At 45.9% G+C, this 16,451-nt stretch overlaps 1 protein-coding gene across 1 annotated transcript; it reads right to left on the reverse strand.

Annotated features, from left to right (window-relative positions):
* Nucleotides 1-431: 431 nt before the first annotated feature.
* On the reverse strand, nucleotides 432-16,146 carry LOC141272276 (oocyte zinc finger protein XlCOF8.4-like). The gene is made up of 6 exons (XM_073682854.1): nucleotides 16,135-16,146; nucleotides 15,902-16,081; nucleotides 15,695-15,818; nucleotides 15,549-15,613; nucleotides 15,232-15,334; nucleotides 432-2,932 (listed from the first exon to the last, which is right to left on the reverse strand). The coding sequence occupies exons 1-6, from the start codon at nucleotides 16,144-16,146 to the stop codon at nucleotides 2,166-2,168; spliced, it is 1,251 nt and encodes a 416-aa protein (XP_073538955.1). The 3' UTR covers nucleotides 432-2,165.
* Nucleotides 16,147-16,451: the final 305 nt, after the last annotated feature.

Here is a 16,451-nt window from a genome sequence, read left to right on the forward strand (position 1 = left end):
TGGCACCTTCAGAGTGCAAGCACACACTGAAGGAAACACTATGCTCAGGCAGGGATAGAAGGGAGCTGCTGAGCTATATACCAAGTGACAGACAGCAATAGGCTGAGGACGCACAAGGGGTGTGACCCACAGCAGGTACAAAAGGCAGGAAGTGATCGGGCGCCGCCCTTAAGCAGCAGAAACAGACACAAACAGACAGCATGGAGGGAAGCCAGAGAGACATTCTGGACAGGAGATCAAGTGCGCCCTCTTGCACAGTGGGAGATGGACCACCATGCAAGGACGCCGCCAGGTATGTTACACTGAAGCGGATACAATTTGCCAAAGTACACATCAACTGGCCTATAGAGAAATGGAGAAACATTTTGTGGACATAAAGTAAAATTGTTCTTTATGAGTTTAAGGGCCGCAGACCGTTTGTTAGACGACCCCCAAATTCTGCATTCAAGACACAGTATCATGTATCAGTATCAAGACACATGCAAGTATCATGATATGGGCATGTTTCTCTTAGTATGGTGCCGGATCTATTTACAGGGATCATGGACCAATTTGCATATATTAAAATACTTGAAGAGGTTATGTTGCCTTTCGCTGAATAGGCTATGCCCTTGAAAATGGGTGTTTCAACAAGGCAACGACCCTAAGCACACCAGTAAATGAGCAATATCTTGGTCCAGTCCAACAAAATTGAGGTTATGGAGTGGCCAGCCCAATTCCCGGACCTTAATCCCATAGAACACTTGTGGGGTAACATCATAAATGCCGTTTCTGAGGCAAAGCCAACAAATGCATAAAAAAATTGCGGGATGTAATCAAAGCATCCTGGGTTGGAGTAACAGTTGACAGGTGGTAGAAGTTGGTTGACTCTATGCAACATAGATGTGAAGCAGTTCTAAAAACTGTGGGTATACAACTAAATATTAGGTATGTGATTCACAGGAATGCTAAATCCTCAAGGAAAAAGGACATATTGTGAGTTTGTGAAGACAAATGCAGACACTGCTATTTTTTTTAGAACAGCCCAATGTTCATTTTTTGATATTTTCCGTAAAGTAGTTAAAAATGATATGTTTTGAATTAGAAAACAGCGTGCAATGTTCCCAATGCATGGAAATAAAAACTAGTATAAAGATTTTGTGCTTAACACAGTGCTATTATTTTGAACACTACTGTATATATTTTTTTCTGCATCCTATTCAAAGAGACATTTTTCTTTCATTTTTCTGAGAACAGAGTTCACTTTCGTAATTTCTAGGTGTTTTTATGGAAACGACCGTCATCTCCATTGCATAATTAATGAGAGAAATTATTATTTATTCCTTTACACAAATATTAGGAACTATCAATCTAAAGGGGTTTTCCCACAAAGAACATTTTAATCAATAGATCTTGGAATAAAAATAAGCTTCACAATGGAATGTGTTAAAAAAAATGTTCCTGTGCTGAGATAATCTTATCACTGTGCTCCTGGTTAACAGCCGCTCTACTACGTAAAATGCAATAATAAATGATGAAAACATCGTATCTACCCCAAAATGGTATCAATAAAAGCGTCAGCTCAGGGCACCAAAAAATAAGCCCTCACATAGTCCTATATCCCAAAAAATGAAAACACTACGGGTATTGAAATATGAGGACAAAAGCTAAAACATTATTATTTTTTTTTTACGAATTTCTGAATTTTGTTTACCACATAAATAACATAAAAAGCTATGCATGTTTTGTATCTGGGTACTCATACTGACCTGGGGAATCATATTGCCTGGTCAGTTATCCTGTATACTGAACATGGTAAATATAATACCCCCCCCCCAAAAAAATTTGAGAAATTGCATTTTAATTTGCAATTTCAACGCACTTGGAATTTATTTCCCCTTTCCAGTACACTATATCGTAAAACTAATGGTGTTATCCAAAAGTACAACTCATCCTGCAAAAAACAAGTCATCATACTGCTAAATTTACAGAAAAATAAAAAAAAGTTATGTCTCCTGGAAGAAGGAGAGTAAAAAAACAAACGCAAAACACGGAAATTGGCCATGTCAGGAAGGGGTTAAAGCTATATAATGTTCTCCACATTCTGAACGTGAAAGTGACTTTTCCCCTGTAAATTCTCTGATGTTTAACAAGATCTGATCTAACAGTGAAACATTTCCCACGTTCTAAACATGAAGCTGGCTTCCCTCTGTGTGAGATCTTTCATGTCTAACAAGATCTGTTTTACGGGTAAAACATTTTCCACATTTTGAGCATGAATACGGCTTCTCCCCTGTGTGAATTCTTTGATGTCTAATAAGATGATGTTCCTGAGTAAAACATTTTTCACATTCTGAACATGAGTACGGCTTCTCCCCTGTGTGAATTCTTTGATGTTTAACAATATATCGTTTTATGGTAAAACATTTCCCACATTCTGAACAAGAAAACGGCTTCTCCCCTGTGTGAATTCTTTGATGTCCAATAAGGTCTTGTTTCTGATTAAAACATTTCCCACATTCTGAACATGAAAATGGCTTCTCCCCTGTGTGGCTTCTTTGATGTATAACCAGTTGTGATTTCCAATCAAAACATTTCCCACACTCTAAACATGAAAAGGACTTCTCCACTGCATGAATTCTGAGATGTCTAACCAAACCTGATTTCGTAGAAAAACATTTGAGACATTCTATACATAAATATGGCTTTTCCCCTATGGAAACTTTTTGACATTGAACACCCAATCTGTAACTTGTATTTTGCTTTACAGTCTGTGATGAATCAGGAGATAGGATCTGTGTAAAAGGATCAGATGATACATTTTGGATATGAGGCGCGGAGGGAATATCTTCAATATTGGCATTTTTCTCATATCCATATTGAATGATCCTACAATCATCTGCATTAACATGTGAAGATTTTGGATGCTCCTCTGAGCTCCCGGTACAGTCATCTGCAAAGAATAAAACTGATTATATTATTTTATAGCAATATAACCTAATATAACGAATGTACTGACGTTTTATGGCATTACAACTGAGAAGTATTCAGTTAAAAACTAAAATATTGGTTGCAAAATCAATCACAATCTCAGAGCAGGGACCACTAGATCACAATGTTATGATAACAGGTTTTTCTATTGCGGTTTTCCATTTCTGTGTTGAAGACATCTTCATGTTTCATGTCTCATGTCTGTCAACGCTTTTTTCTTAGAAAATTGCCCAGTGGAGAATCATAAGTGAACCTGTAGGTCAAAGTTGTTAGGTGCTGTCCATCACATCACAATCCCTAGCTCAATTCATTGCTGTTTAACTACTTAGATGCCGCAGCAATGGTTACATGGCTCTAATCTCTGTGCAGAAGACAAAATCATGGAGTACTGATGGGTTACCTGAAGGCCCTGTTGACATCAGTTTTATGCTACTTTTATATATGTATAAAATATATGTATGTATGTATGTGTATATATATATATATATATATATATATATATATATGTGACAAAATCACTGGCAGAGTGTCGGACGGGAGATATGTTTCCCTGAGGGTATTAGCTTAAGTGATGTAAAACCTGTAAGTCTTCTCCTGCATGTTGCTATTTGCTGAGGGGTTTAATCAGCCATTTCTAATGGGACAGTTTTTTTGTGAATGACTATAGAGCGGGGGGAAGGTCGTTCACCAAATCTCCACCCCAGGGTGGGGTCATAGGAGGTTTAAATACTCGGCCTGCAGAGCCGTTCAGTGTTCAATAAATCTGGGGAGGCAAACTCCAGACACGTTTGTGTTGAGCTGACTTGTGTCTACCTCCTTGTGCAGCTGAGTAAGCAATCTACTACAGGTGGTGGAGAATGCGGGCAAGATCCACAGGAGGCACGTGAAGCGGCTGAGGACAAACCGCATGTCCTGGGTAAAGGCGGCCATAAGCCAGGAAACGAAGACAGACAATATGGAGGACGTGGTCACGCATCTTGTGCTAGATAGTCTAGCGGCTTGTCATGGACAGATTTGTGCACTCCCTTCCTAGGCCGGTTCAGACCTCGGTTGCCCAGGGAGATCCCCGGAATGCAGATGAACTGGTTGGCTTAGTGGGAAGGTACCAGGGGGTTGAGAGGTCCCAAGGAAGCCGGGCGGTGTTGCATCCCCATACTGGGGTACCCAGAAGGAGCCCGAACCTCTAAAGAGGGGTAGTAAAGCCACAACTGGGGGGGTGGGGGTCCAAAGTCCCATTGGTTTGATAAGGGTTTGCCAAAGGCCGCTGGTAAAAACTTTCTCTGCTGCAGGTGTCACGGTCCTGGACACATAGCCACCCATTGTCTTATGTCCTCTGAACAAATGGATTGCAGCATACTAAGCCTATCCCGCCTGTAGTATGGACTATCAGCCTGGTGAGGGGCAACACTCATGTCCTGTGACCATAAATGGGGTACCGGTGTCGGGACTTTTGGACTTCCCCACCAGTTGATCCCTGGGAAACAAATGGACGTCCACTCTTGGGGACGCCAAGGACTATCCCGTCGCCCAAGTGGCTATAAAAATGAACTGTGGAACTTAGTCCCATGAGGTCGGGGTAGTCAGAGACTTGTTACACCCAGTTATAACCCGGGCAGGACTTCAGACTGTTTTAGGACTTGTGGGGAAAGGTGGTGGTATTGATTAACACAGACCGGAGCCGGTTAATCCCTGAAGAATTCCCATTATAATCAGAAGCAGATGAGTTCCCCCTGTGTACAGAAGTCAAAGACAGTGTCCATACCAGGGTGTTCAGTTGCAAAAGAGGTGTTTATTCTGCCATCTCAAAACACAAAACGTTTCGACCCTGTGTGGGTCTTTGTCAAGTATAAGTGAACAAACACGGGGCTGTCCTTATGTAGTGTGGTTCACAATAGATCACCAATCACTCCAATGGTGAGGGTTGTGCCCTGGTATGGATGCTGTCTTTCACTTTTGTATGCTGATATTTCCTTGAGCAGGTTCCTTGAGCAGTGAGTGCTGCTGACAACCATCTTTCCGAGTTCCCCCTGTGTATCCTTGCTGGCAACGAGAACGAAACAGGGACCCATGAGGATGAGATTTCTGAACTGGGGGTTTCTGGGGGGAATTTTGGTACTTCACAAATGCAGAATCTTACATTGAAAGGTGCATTTGATAATAGGACTGTAATAAATGGGGTTGCTCAAGAGCCGGGGGCTGACACTAGGTTCCCATATTTCACCTTAAATGAGGAGCTGCTTTATCGGGTCACTAAACCAAGAGGGGAAGTGATGGAGAAGTTGTTGGTGCCCGGTCCCTATAGACATAGGGTATTAGATTTGGCCCATTCGCATGTCTTAGGTGGGTATCTGGGAGGAGATAAAACCCAAGAGCGGGTCCTACAGCGGTTCTACTGGCCTGGGTGTCACCGAGACATTGTTAATTTCTGCTGGTCTTGCCCTACTTGTCAGCTAACTGCTCCCGTGTCCCACTTCTGGAGTCCCCTGGTCCTCTTACCCACTATAGAGGTCTCGTTTGACCGAATTGCCATAGACCTGGTAGGGTACTTAGTTAAGTCCGCCATGGGTCACCAATACATCTTGGTGGTACTGGATTATGCAACATGGTACCCAGAGGCGGTACCACCGAGAAACTCCTCTGCCAGGAGTATAGCCCGAGAGCTGGTACATATCTTCTGCTGGTGTCTGACAAAGCCTGACAGACCAGAGAACTTTGTTCATGTCGAAAGTGATGAGGGAGTTGTGCAACGCTCTCCAGATCACACAACTCAGGATGTCAGTGTACCATTTGCAGATGGATGGCCTGGTGGAGAGGTTCAATAAGACAATAAAGTCCATGCTTAAAAAGGTCGTGGAGAAGGATGTCCGAGACTAGGATTGCCTACTTCCCTACCTGCTATTTTACAATAGGAGAGTTCCTCAGGCCTCTACGGGGTTCTCACCCTTCGAGTTGCTTTACGGACGGCACCCTCGGGGACTGTTGGACATTGCGAAGGAGACCTGGGAAGCCAAAGTAACACCCCACCAAAGCATCATCGAGCATGTTGTCCAGATGCCAGATCAGATTATGAAGGTGATGCCGATTGTAAGGGAAAGCCTTCTTTAAGAAGAGGCCCAGGCAAGGGTCTACAATCGGACTGCGAGACTGAGACAGTTAAGGCCGGGAGACCGGGTGTTGATCCCCATGGTGGAGAGTACATTCCTGGCCAAGTGGTAAGGGCCATGCGGGGTGGTCGAAAAGTTGAGTGACATCAAATACAAGGTCCACTAACCAGGGAGAAGAAAGCCGTATCAGGTGTACCACGTTATCTACTCAAACCTTGGCGAGACAGGGAATCAGTGGAAGCTACATGCCTGGGGGCCCATCCTGAAGCCCGAGTCGAGAACGTCACAGTGGCAGAGACACTGTTACCGGCCCAAAAGCAACAGTGCCGAGAGCTGCTTCAGCAGAACATGGGACCTGATTTCAGAACTGCCAGGTTGTACACAGGTGGTCGAGCATGAAATCTTGATTGAGCCGCATGTGAGGGTGAATCAAAGCCCGTATTGGATTCCCGAAGCCCGCTGTGAGGTGATCTCCAAGAAGGTGAGGAGAATGTTGAGCCTGGGCGTCATCGAGGAGTCAAAAAGCGGCTGGTCCAGCCCCATTATCCTGGTGCTGAAGCCCGATGGAGAATGGCGGTTCTGCAATGACTACAGGAAGCTGAATGAGGCGTATATCCAATACAACGGGTCGGTGTGCTCATTGAGAGACTAGGATCAGCCAGATATATCACCACCCTGTACCTAACGAAAGTGTACTGGCAAATTCTCCTGTCCCCAAGTGCCAAGGAGAAGACGGCCTTCTATACTCCTGATGGGTGCTTTCAGTACACCAGGATGCGGTTCGGTCTGCAGGGAGCCCCAGCTACCTTCCAGAGGGCCATGAACCGGATCCTAGCCTCTCACAAAAAGTACGCCGCAGCTTACCTGGATGACATTGTGGTATTCAGCCCGGATTGGGGAAGTAATTTACAAAAGATCCAAGGAGTACTGGATTTGCTAAGGAAGGCAGGGTTTACTATAAACCCAAAGAAAGTGCATCATGGGGAAAGAGGCAAAATACTTGGGCTACATCGTTGGAAGGGGCGAAATAAAGCCACAAGTAAATAAGGTAGAGGCTATTCAAAATTGGACGCAACCGAACTCCAAGGAGCAAGTTTGTGCATTTCTGGGAATTGTGGGATATTATCGGCGATTTATCCCAAATTTCGCCATGATAGCCAGCCCCCTGACTGATCTTTTTATGGGCACGAACACATTGACGGCCAAATTGTCCTCTGAAGCAAAGATGGCATTCCAGGAGTTGAAGCTCGCCCTATGTAAGCAGCCGATCTTAGTCGTGCCTGACTTCACGAAGGAGTTTGTGGTTTACATGGACGCCTCCGAGGTCGGATTGGGAGCTGAGTTGTCCTAGGAAATAGATGGGGACGAACACCCAGTCCTATTCCTGAGTAGGAAACTCTCCTCCTGTGAAAAGAAATATGTCATGTCATCGTACCGCTTGGCCATCAAATGGGCAAATGAGACACTAAGATACTATCTGTTAGGCCGAAAGTTCAGGCTAGTGTCAGACCATGCGTCCCTGAGATGGATGAGGGAAAGGAAGGGGAAGAATGCCCTGGTGAATAGGTGGTTTCTATCGCTCCATAATTTTCATGTGGAGCACAGGCCCGGGAAGCTACATAGTAATGCAGATGTCCTGTCCTGTCTTTCCCGTTTAGCAAGTGAAGGTGCCAAAACCGCCGGCTTTGGGCAGAGGGGGGATATGTGACAAAGTCACTGGCAGAGTGCTGGAGGGGAGATATGTTTCACTGAGGCTATTAGCTTCAGTGATGTGAAATCTTGAAGTCTTCTCCTGCATGTCATGTGCTGAGAGGGTTAATCAGCCATTTTAATGGGCCAATTTTTTTGTGAACGACTACAGAGCGGGTGGGAGGTCGTTCACCATATCTACACCCCAGGGTGTGGTCTGAGGTTTAAATTCTTGGCCTGTGGAGGCATTCAGTGTTCAGTGCCTGGGGAGGCAAAGTCCAGGCATGTTTGTGTTGAGCTGATCTGAACCATGTCGGGTTGCTAAACTATGAGCAGGCGGACTCCTGCTAACACAAGGACTGTGTTTTGCGTGACCACTTCGTTTAGTTTGTCTTCCTGTTTTGCCCAAAGGGCCATGTTTATTTTTATGGACTCAATGTTGGTTTATTCCGCATTCTAATAAACCAACAAGAGATTTAAAGAGACAGCATACCTGTGTCTACCTCTGTGTGCAGCTGAGTGAGCGATCTACCACAATGCCCAGTCGGCGGATGGCATGCCTGGTGAATAAGGTGGCATCACCGGCAGTCGAACTGGACGTACAGGGACCAGAAACCGCTCATGACCAAACTATCCCCAACGAAGCACCTCACCGGATTTCCAGTCTAGAATGGGCTCATGAGTTTGTTGCCATGGAAAGCCCAGGAAAAGTGAATGTAACAGACTAAACAGCACATAAAAAGGGATCTTCTTCATATGCAGTACTTCTACCTAGAGCTCTACCTGTTCAGTATCAACTTGAACGACTTCGGATAAGGCCCTTCCCTTGACGGACGACAACTTCAAATGGACTCTGGATGCATCGGCCGGGAATCTGATACTGATCTACCACTGCTTGCTGCAAGAAATTTCTCCGAATAAAACCAAAGTCTAGGTAGGCCATCTCAATGAACCTGGAGCCTCCATGTGATACGGATACAGTCAGTCAGCGGTGGAGAGGAATGACTCGCCTATTGTAACCTCTCCTACAGTTCCTAAGCTTTGGAGCTTCTTGACTTCTCAGGACAAAAACGGATAAAATGTTCTGTGCTATCACAGTAGTAGCACAGAATGGGATGTCTTGACCAGCCAATTCGTCCTTAATCCTTCTGGACAAACCCTCCCAGAAAGCGGCTACCAATGCTTCATCATTCCAGTCAAGTTCAGAAGACAGGGTGCGGAACCAGACGTCATACTGACCTACAATCAATCTTCTCTGATGCAGTCTGAGAACGGAAGATTCAGCAAAAGACACACTATCTGGCCCATCAAAGACCTTACGAATACCCCCAAAGAAGGCCGGCAGATCCGAGGTCACAGAATCCTTTCTCTGCGATAAGGGTTTAGCCAGGATAGGGGCTCTCCTGCTAGGTGGGACATTAGGTATCCCACTTTAGCCCAATCAGAGAGAAACTGATGGGCCAACATTTCATAGTGCAGCGTACTCTGGTTAAGAAACTCACGGCACTGCTTAGGATTCCTGTCATAATGTGGCTATCACGCACGGTGTGGGAAAGACTAAGTGCACCACGAAGGGAAAAGGGGAAGGAAGCCCAAATACTAGGAGAATGGGGGTTGGAGACCCCTAGGCAGATCTAATAACACCCTGTTGTTCCTATATTGCTTCCACACCAGTCGCGTAGCAGGAAACCTAAGCTCTGTATCTCCCTAGAGCTAGGCCCTAGATAGTGAGGGGGAGAGGTGAGCACTAGTCAGGACCCACTACAAACTAAAGAAAACAAGGTAGACAAACAAAAGGGGATAACTTAGCTTGAGCAGACACCAGAGGAGAAACGCCAACTGTCCTCCAAGGGCACCAGAGAAGAAGAAAGCCGACTGCTAGTACTATAAGCCAGAGCCAAGGAAAATAGAAATATCACCGGCGACTCCCAGAAGCAGACTGAGAGTTTTTAAACACCCAGACCAGGGCGTGACAATCAGAGCAGGAGGGAGGTAGCCACTGGGTCCTAAAAGAAGACTGATTAAGAAGGCGTATGCAATGCCAGGTGCAGTGATCTTCTACAAACAGATCCAGAGCGACTCTCTGTTACAGCTGACACACCCATGACAGCACCCCCTTCTACGAGTGACCAGCGGACACTCAGGACCACGTTTCTCAGGATAAGAGGTGTGGAATAAATGAACCAGCCTGGGGGTACTCACCTCTGATGCTGAAACCCATATCCTTTCCTCTGGACCATAAGCCTTCCAGTGCACCAAGTATTGTAGGGAACAACATTGGAGATGAGAATCTACAATCCTCGAAATCTGAAACTCCAAATTACCATCAACCATGATTGGGGGCGGCGGTAAGGGAGAGGACTCAAGAGGTTCTACATATTTCTTGAGCAAAGACCTGTGAAAGACATTGTGGATCTTAAGGGTCTGAGGTAGCTAAAGATGAAACGCTGCTGGGCTAATGACGGCGGTTATTTTATAGGGACCAATAAATCTAGGTCCCAGTTTCAACCTTCAACTCGATATTCCTGGTAGACAATCCAACAGTCATTCACACTCAGGTCCAAACCTGGCGAGCATTTCCTGTTAGCCATATGTTTGTACCAGTCTTCCATGATCTTCAAATTATTCAGAACTCCCCGCCACACCGAGGAGAGCGACAAAGCAAAATGTTCCTCCTCAGGAACTCCTGAAGCCCCTCCCCCACTAAAAGTACCAAACTGTGGATTGTAACCGTATGCACCAAAGAACGGTGACCTGCCAGTAGATTCTTGGCGATGATTATTAATAGTAAATTCTGCCAGCAGTAAGTAAGATGCCCAATCTTCCTTGTTTTCAGAGACAAAATATCTGCGGTAAGTCTCCAAATTCTCGTTAATGCGCTCGATCTGTCCATTCAACTGAGGATGAAAGGCAGAGGAAAAGGACAGCAGCACACCCAATCGAGAACAGAACGCTTTCCAGAACTTGGAAATAAACTGGGTCCCCCGATCTGACACCACATCGGAGGGAACCCCGTGAAGCTTCACGGTCTCATTTATAAACACCTGAGCATTCGGAAGTGCCGGTAATGCGACAAAGTGAACCATTTTTCTGAACCTATCTACAACCACCAAAACCACCGTTTTACCTGCAGATACTGGTAGGTCATTAATAAAATCCATGGACAAGTGTGTTCATGGCCTGCTAGGAATAGGTAGCAGAAGAAGAGTACCAGACGGACGGGCTTGCGATACCTTAGATCGCGCGCAAACACTACAAGAAGACACATGTTCAATCACATCCCGATGCAAAAACGGCCACCAAAAAAGATGAGAAAGGAGGTCCGCAGTTGCTTTACCACCTGGATGACCAGCAAGCACAGAGTTGTGGTGTTCCCTTATTACTTTGCGGCTTGCTTATTAGATGGTACAAATAACCTTCCTAAAGGTCAGGAAGCAGGGGCTTCCCCCTGAGCCTCCAACACCTCACCTTTCAGTTCAGGGTACAATGCTGAAATGACTACCCCCTTCTGTAAAATCGAGGCAGGGTTCTCATGGTCACCACCACCAGGGAAGCTCCGGGACAAAGCATCAGCTTTGACGTTTTTGACCCCTGGAAGGAAAGTGACAAAATTGAACCTAGTAAAAAACAGGAACCATCTAGCTTGCCTAGGGTTGAGATGTTTAGCCGATTGAAGATATGACAGATTCTCATGGTCTGTGATAACAGTAATAGGATGGACAGCCCCCTCCAACCAAAGTCGCCATTCGCTGAATGCCAATTTAAATCGCCAAAAGCTCCCTATTACCCATGTCATAATTTCTCTCAGCCGAAGATAATTTCTTAGAAAAGAAGGCGCATGGACGCCATTTACCAGGGGATGGACACCACAGCCCCAACCCCCACCTCTGACGCATCAACTTCCACAATAAAGGATTGGGAAAAGTAGGGTTGACCGAGTATAGGTGCAGTGGCAAAACAGCTCTTTAGCGAGGAAAAAGCCTGCAGGGCGGCATCTAACCATTTAGAAAAATCAGACCCCTTCCTCGTCATGTCAGTGAGGGGTGTCACAATTACCGAATAATTTTGGACACATTTCCGGTAAAAATTAGTAAAGCCCAGAAAATCAAGAACAGCACGGACCTTCTCTGAATCCATCCGAAAACCCGAAGATGACAACAGGTACCCCAAAAACACATTTTTCCAGTTTGGCATATAGTTTGTTATCCGTTAATATCTGAAGTACCTCTTTAACATGCCCCCAATGTGTCTCAAAATCAGGTGGGTAAACCAAAATATCATCCAGATAGACCACCACAAACCTCCCCACCAAATGATGGAAAATATCATTAATGAAATGCTGGAATACCGCAGGTGCATTGGTCAGACCGAAAGGCATAACCAGACTCTTGAAATAAAGCTCAAGGGTATTGAACGCCGCTTTCCATTCATCCCCATCTCTGATTCTAACCAGATTGTAGGCTCCCCTTATATCCAACGTGGAGAACACCTTAGCTCCTACAACCTGGCTGAACAAATCTGTAATCAGAGGAAGAGGGTATGGATCTCGCTTGGTAATCTGATTTAATTCCTGGAAATCTAAACAGGGACGCAATCTTTTTTCTTCACAAAGAAGAACCCTGCCGCCACGGGCGAAGGCGAGGGTCTCATATGTCCCTTTCCGCAATGAAATCTTTCACGGCTTGTCTCTCAGGGCCAGAAAGATTTATATAGTCGGGACTTCGGTAGTTTAGCTCCGGGGGTCAGGATAATAGGACAGTCATCTGCACAATGAAAAAGCAAATTGTGACATCCCCTCTCAGAAAAAAACGTCCTCAAAACCAGACAAAAATGCAGGTACGTTTTCTGGAGAGACTGTAGAAAGGGAAATATTTAAACAGTTCTCATGGCTGTAATCTCCCCACTGAATGATCTCCCAGGATTGCCAATCCACCACAGATTATGTTTCACCAACCAGGGTAGACCCAATACAATTTGGGTGGGAAGACCGTCCAGGAGATAGCAAGGAATTATCTCACAATGAACCGACCCCAGCCTCAGTCTTATATTATGTACAATAATTTCTGTACAAGTGTCGCTGAGTCGCTGGAAAAAATGGGAATGGGCTTAGCTAAAGTACAGCAAGCAAGACCATGAGTTCTCACAAACTCAGCATCAACCATGCTGACTCCAGCTCCGCTGTCAAACGCAGAAATTTTCTCGGTTTCGTTCTCCAGCACCACCTATGCTGTCAGGACAAACCGGGAACTGCAGGTTCATGATAAATGCACCCCTTGCTTATCCAACTCCAGACTACCAAGGGTTAAACGAGTTTCCTTTTGCTTAGGAATCAAAGGACAAGCCCCAATTAAATGTCCTTTCTTTCCACAAAAAAAAAAACACACAACTTTTTTTAGTGGATCTCCGGGGAAATGTACGATGCAGAGGTGCAGTAACCTTCTACAGACAGGTCCAAAGCGACTGTCTGTTACACCTGACACATCTGTGACAGTAGCAGAGCAGACAGACGAGGATCACCTCCAGGTGCATAAGTTGCAGGCTGAGTAATCACGGCCGAGGTTCCTGCAATTTGGACTGGAGCAGATGAAGCAGCCAACGTCAGGGCTTCCAAATGGGTATTTACTGACTGCAGGTAGGACAGAATTTTTTCCTGCTGATCTCGTTGGCGGGACATCTCTTGGTACAACTCTGAGAGCGAAGGGTATTGGGATCCGTAGGGTCAATGGCCTGAGCAAACTGTCGCACTGGTGGATCGTGGACCCACTGTGCCATGGGCCAGGCATACCAAGAAGGGGCATGGCTAAGCGGCTACTTGGTTTTCACTAGAAGTTCTGATAGTGGAGTTAGGCTTGTTTGCAGGTACCACTCCTGGGCAGTCCCAGGTACTGCAGAAGCTGACCCCAAGGGTCAGGATAGCGGACCCGGACTCTGAGTCACTGGCAAGACAGGCTTCAGATAACTGGTAGAACAGATATCGAAGCCGGTATAGACAGTACAGATTCTGGATCACCAGACAGGACAGACACTATTGCTGGTTTAGACGGAGAGGATTCAGGAACAGGTTCAGGTTCAGACAATAAGGGTTTATGGAACAGGTTCAGACAATAAGGGGTTCAGGAACAGGGAGCTGACAACAGACTAGTTGCACAAACACTCACTAGGAAACTAAAGGGGTTGCTCAGGCACCTCCTTACTGGGGAGGGAGGCTTAAGTACTTGATGCCTCCAAGCTATTGGCTGGAGCATTTCCAGAGTGCGCGTGCTGACCCTTTAAGAAGTGCGTGTGCCCTAAGTGAGCCACCAGAAGACCTGCGCGATGTGCAGAATGACCGGGGCAGTGAGTATGTCGGTATCCCTGCTAGGAAGAAGGAGAAGGACCATGCAGGGACGCAGTCATTGACGCTACAGCCGTAATCCACTGGAAAAGCATGTGGATGTGGAGAACTTGCCGGGAATCCTGAAGTCGCAGGCAATGATGACTACCAGAAAACCATGTGATATCATGTGATCCCGCCAGGCAACTTATGAGTAGATCCTGGATGATGTGAAACACCACAAAGCGGGAATAACAGCAGGGCTAGTGTGAGAAGCAGCCCCCTCAAGAGCGCAGTCCAACAACATGGCCCGGAAGCATCCGACCGACAGAAATGAAGCTGGCCAGGAGGGTATGGAGTAGCAGGCCTAGTCGATCCTAGACTGGCTAATTGAGATTAAGACTAACGCTAGCCCAAGGCGTACGGTACAAGTGACCTCTCCACCTGATAGGAACAGTAAAACATCGGAGAATGGGAGGAAGGAAGGGGGGGCCTTTTTATCTCTCTATTTCCTGCTCCTATTGGGAGCAAGTGGACAATCTCATGTGTGCTGTCATGGTGGCGTAATGTAAAGTAGTGGTCATCACCACATTGCTCCTGGATGTTGGGAGAAGTTGCTTTTGGAGGAGGTTTACCATATTTTTCGGACTACAAGATGCACAAAACCATAAGACGCATCCCAAGTTTAGAGGAGGAATATAGGAAAAAAAAGGTTTTTTTAACCTGTCATCAGGATCAGGCGTGTCAGGGTCATAGGTGCGTCTTACAGTCTGAATGTAGCGGCAGTGGAGTAGGGTCACAGGAAGCAGGAGCAGGGTCACATTTATGCAGCGGCGACCCTGCTTCTGCCTCCTGTGCCCCACCTCACCTTTCCCAGTAAGCTACTTTCAGATTATAAGACACACCCCCATTTTCCTCCCAAATTTGAAGGGGGGGGATGCGTCTTATAATTTGAAAAATACAGTAATTTTTCTTTATGAGAAAGGACATCAGATGATGAAGAAATCGGCCGCTCACATAAGTATAATTCATCTCCCGCTGTATATTATCCTCCATATTATAAATGCACGACCTGTGACATCACATATAACAGGATCACATTATTATCAATTCAGATTGTGGCTGAACAGTGAATATTCATCTAAAGCTCCTCACCTGGGCGATTATCTGTAGGGGTCTCCTTTTTACACCGCTGATCGCCCCTCACATTTCTCTCTGGAGCAGTAATATTGTTCAGATCTTTATCCAGATCCAAAAGCTGCAAAACAAATATTGTAAAAGTCCCCGATGATTGGAGAAGTCACCAGGAATAATGGTGAGAAGATCCGGCCATGTCTGTGGTCAGCTGTGATCCTGCCGTCTCCACCGCTCTCATTACACAAGTATAAAACATCTAATACTGGAGGAGAAGACAAGACTGAACACAAGGAGGTCACAGCCATCTACACATCATAGGGGAGATCTCCATCTACCTGATGGTCCTGTGCAGGAGGAGGAGCGGGACATCTCTCTGGGGTTGTCCTCTTACTGGAGAGACCTGCAGGAGACACAGACAGGACTGACATCATTATTACATACAGAGAATTATAGGCCGTGTGGATTTAGTCCTGTCTATTACCTGGTGATGTGCGGGGCCGGTGCTCCTCCATCATCACCTCCTGGTACCGATCCTTGTGTCCTTCTAGATACTCCCACTCCTCCATGGAGAAATAGACTGTGACGTCCTGACACCTTATAGGAACCTGACACACACAATGATACCGTCATTACCCAGAATCCTCCAGTGCCGTCCTGTATAATGTCCCAGCATTCCCAGCAGTGTCACCTCTCCAGTCAGCAGCTCAATCATCTTGTGGGTGAGTTCTAGGATCTTCTGGTCATTGATGTCCTCATGTATCCGGGGGTGAGGTGGAGGCCCCGGGATTGGGCTCAGGGTTCCTCCCCGTCCTTCAGACACAGGGTCCTGACAGCGATCACTAGAGGTCTTCTTCACTACTGTGTAATCCTGAGTGTGGAGACATTAATAATATCACTACAGACATTTCCAGAGTCCATCACCTCTCCGGTCATATCACCTGTTATTCCCATAGATAATGATGTCATGTGATGACATCACAACCTCTCACCTCTCCGGTCATATCACCTGTTATTCCCATAGATAATGATGTCATGTGATGACATCACAACCTCTCACCTCTCCGGTCATATCACCTGTTATTCCCATAGATAATGATGTCATGTGATGACATCACAACCTCTCACCTCTCCGGTAAGATGGAAGATTATCTCCAGGGTGAGGTTTATTATCCTCTCGGCCATCTTGCTTCTGTTCTTATTCATCCTTGACAAATTAATCAGGAAGATTCTCGCAGAGA

The sequence above is a fragment of the Phyllobates terribilis genome, unplaced genomic scaffold, assembly GCF_046119375.1.
Source record: "Phyllobates terribilis strain yellow unplaced genomic scaffold, ASM4611937v1 Scaffold_1__5_contigs__length_1240528914, whole genome shotgun sequence".
Taxonomy (NCBI): Eukaryota; Metazoa; Chordata; class Amphibia; order Anura; family Dendrobatidae; genus Phyllobates; species Phyllobates terribilis.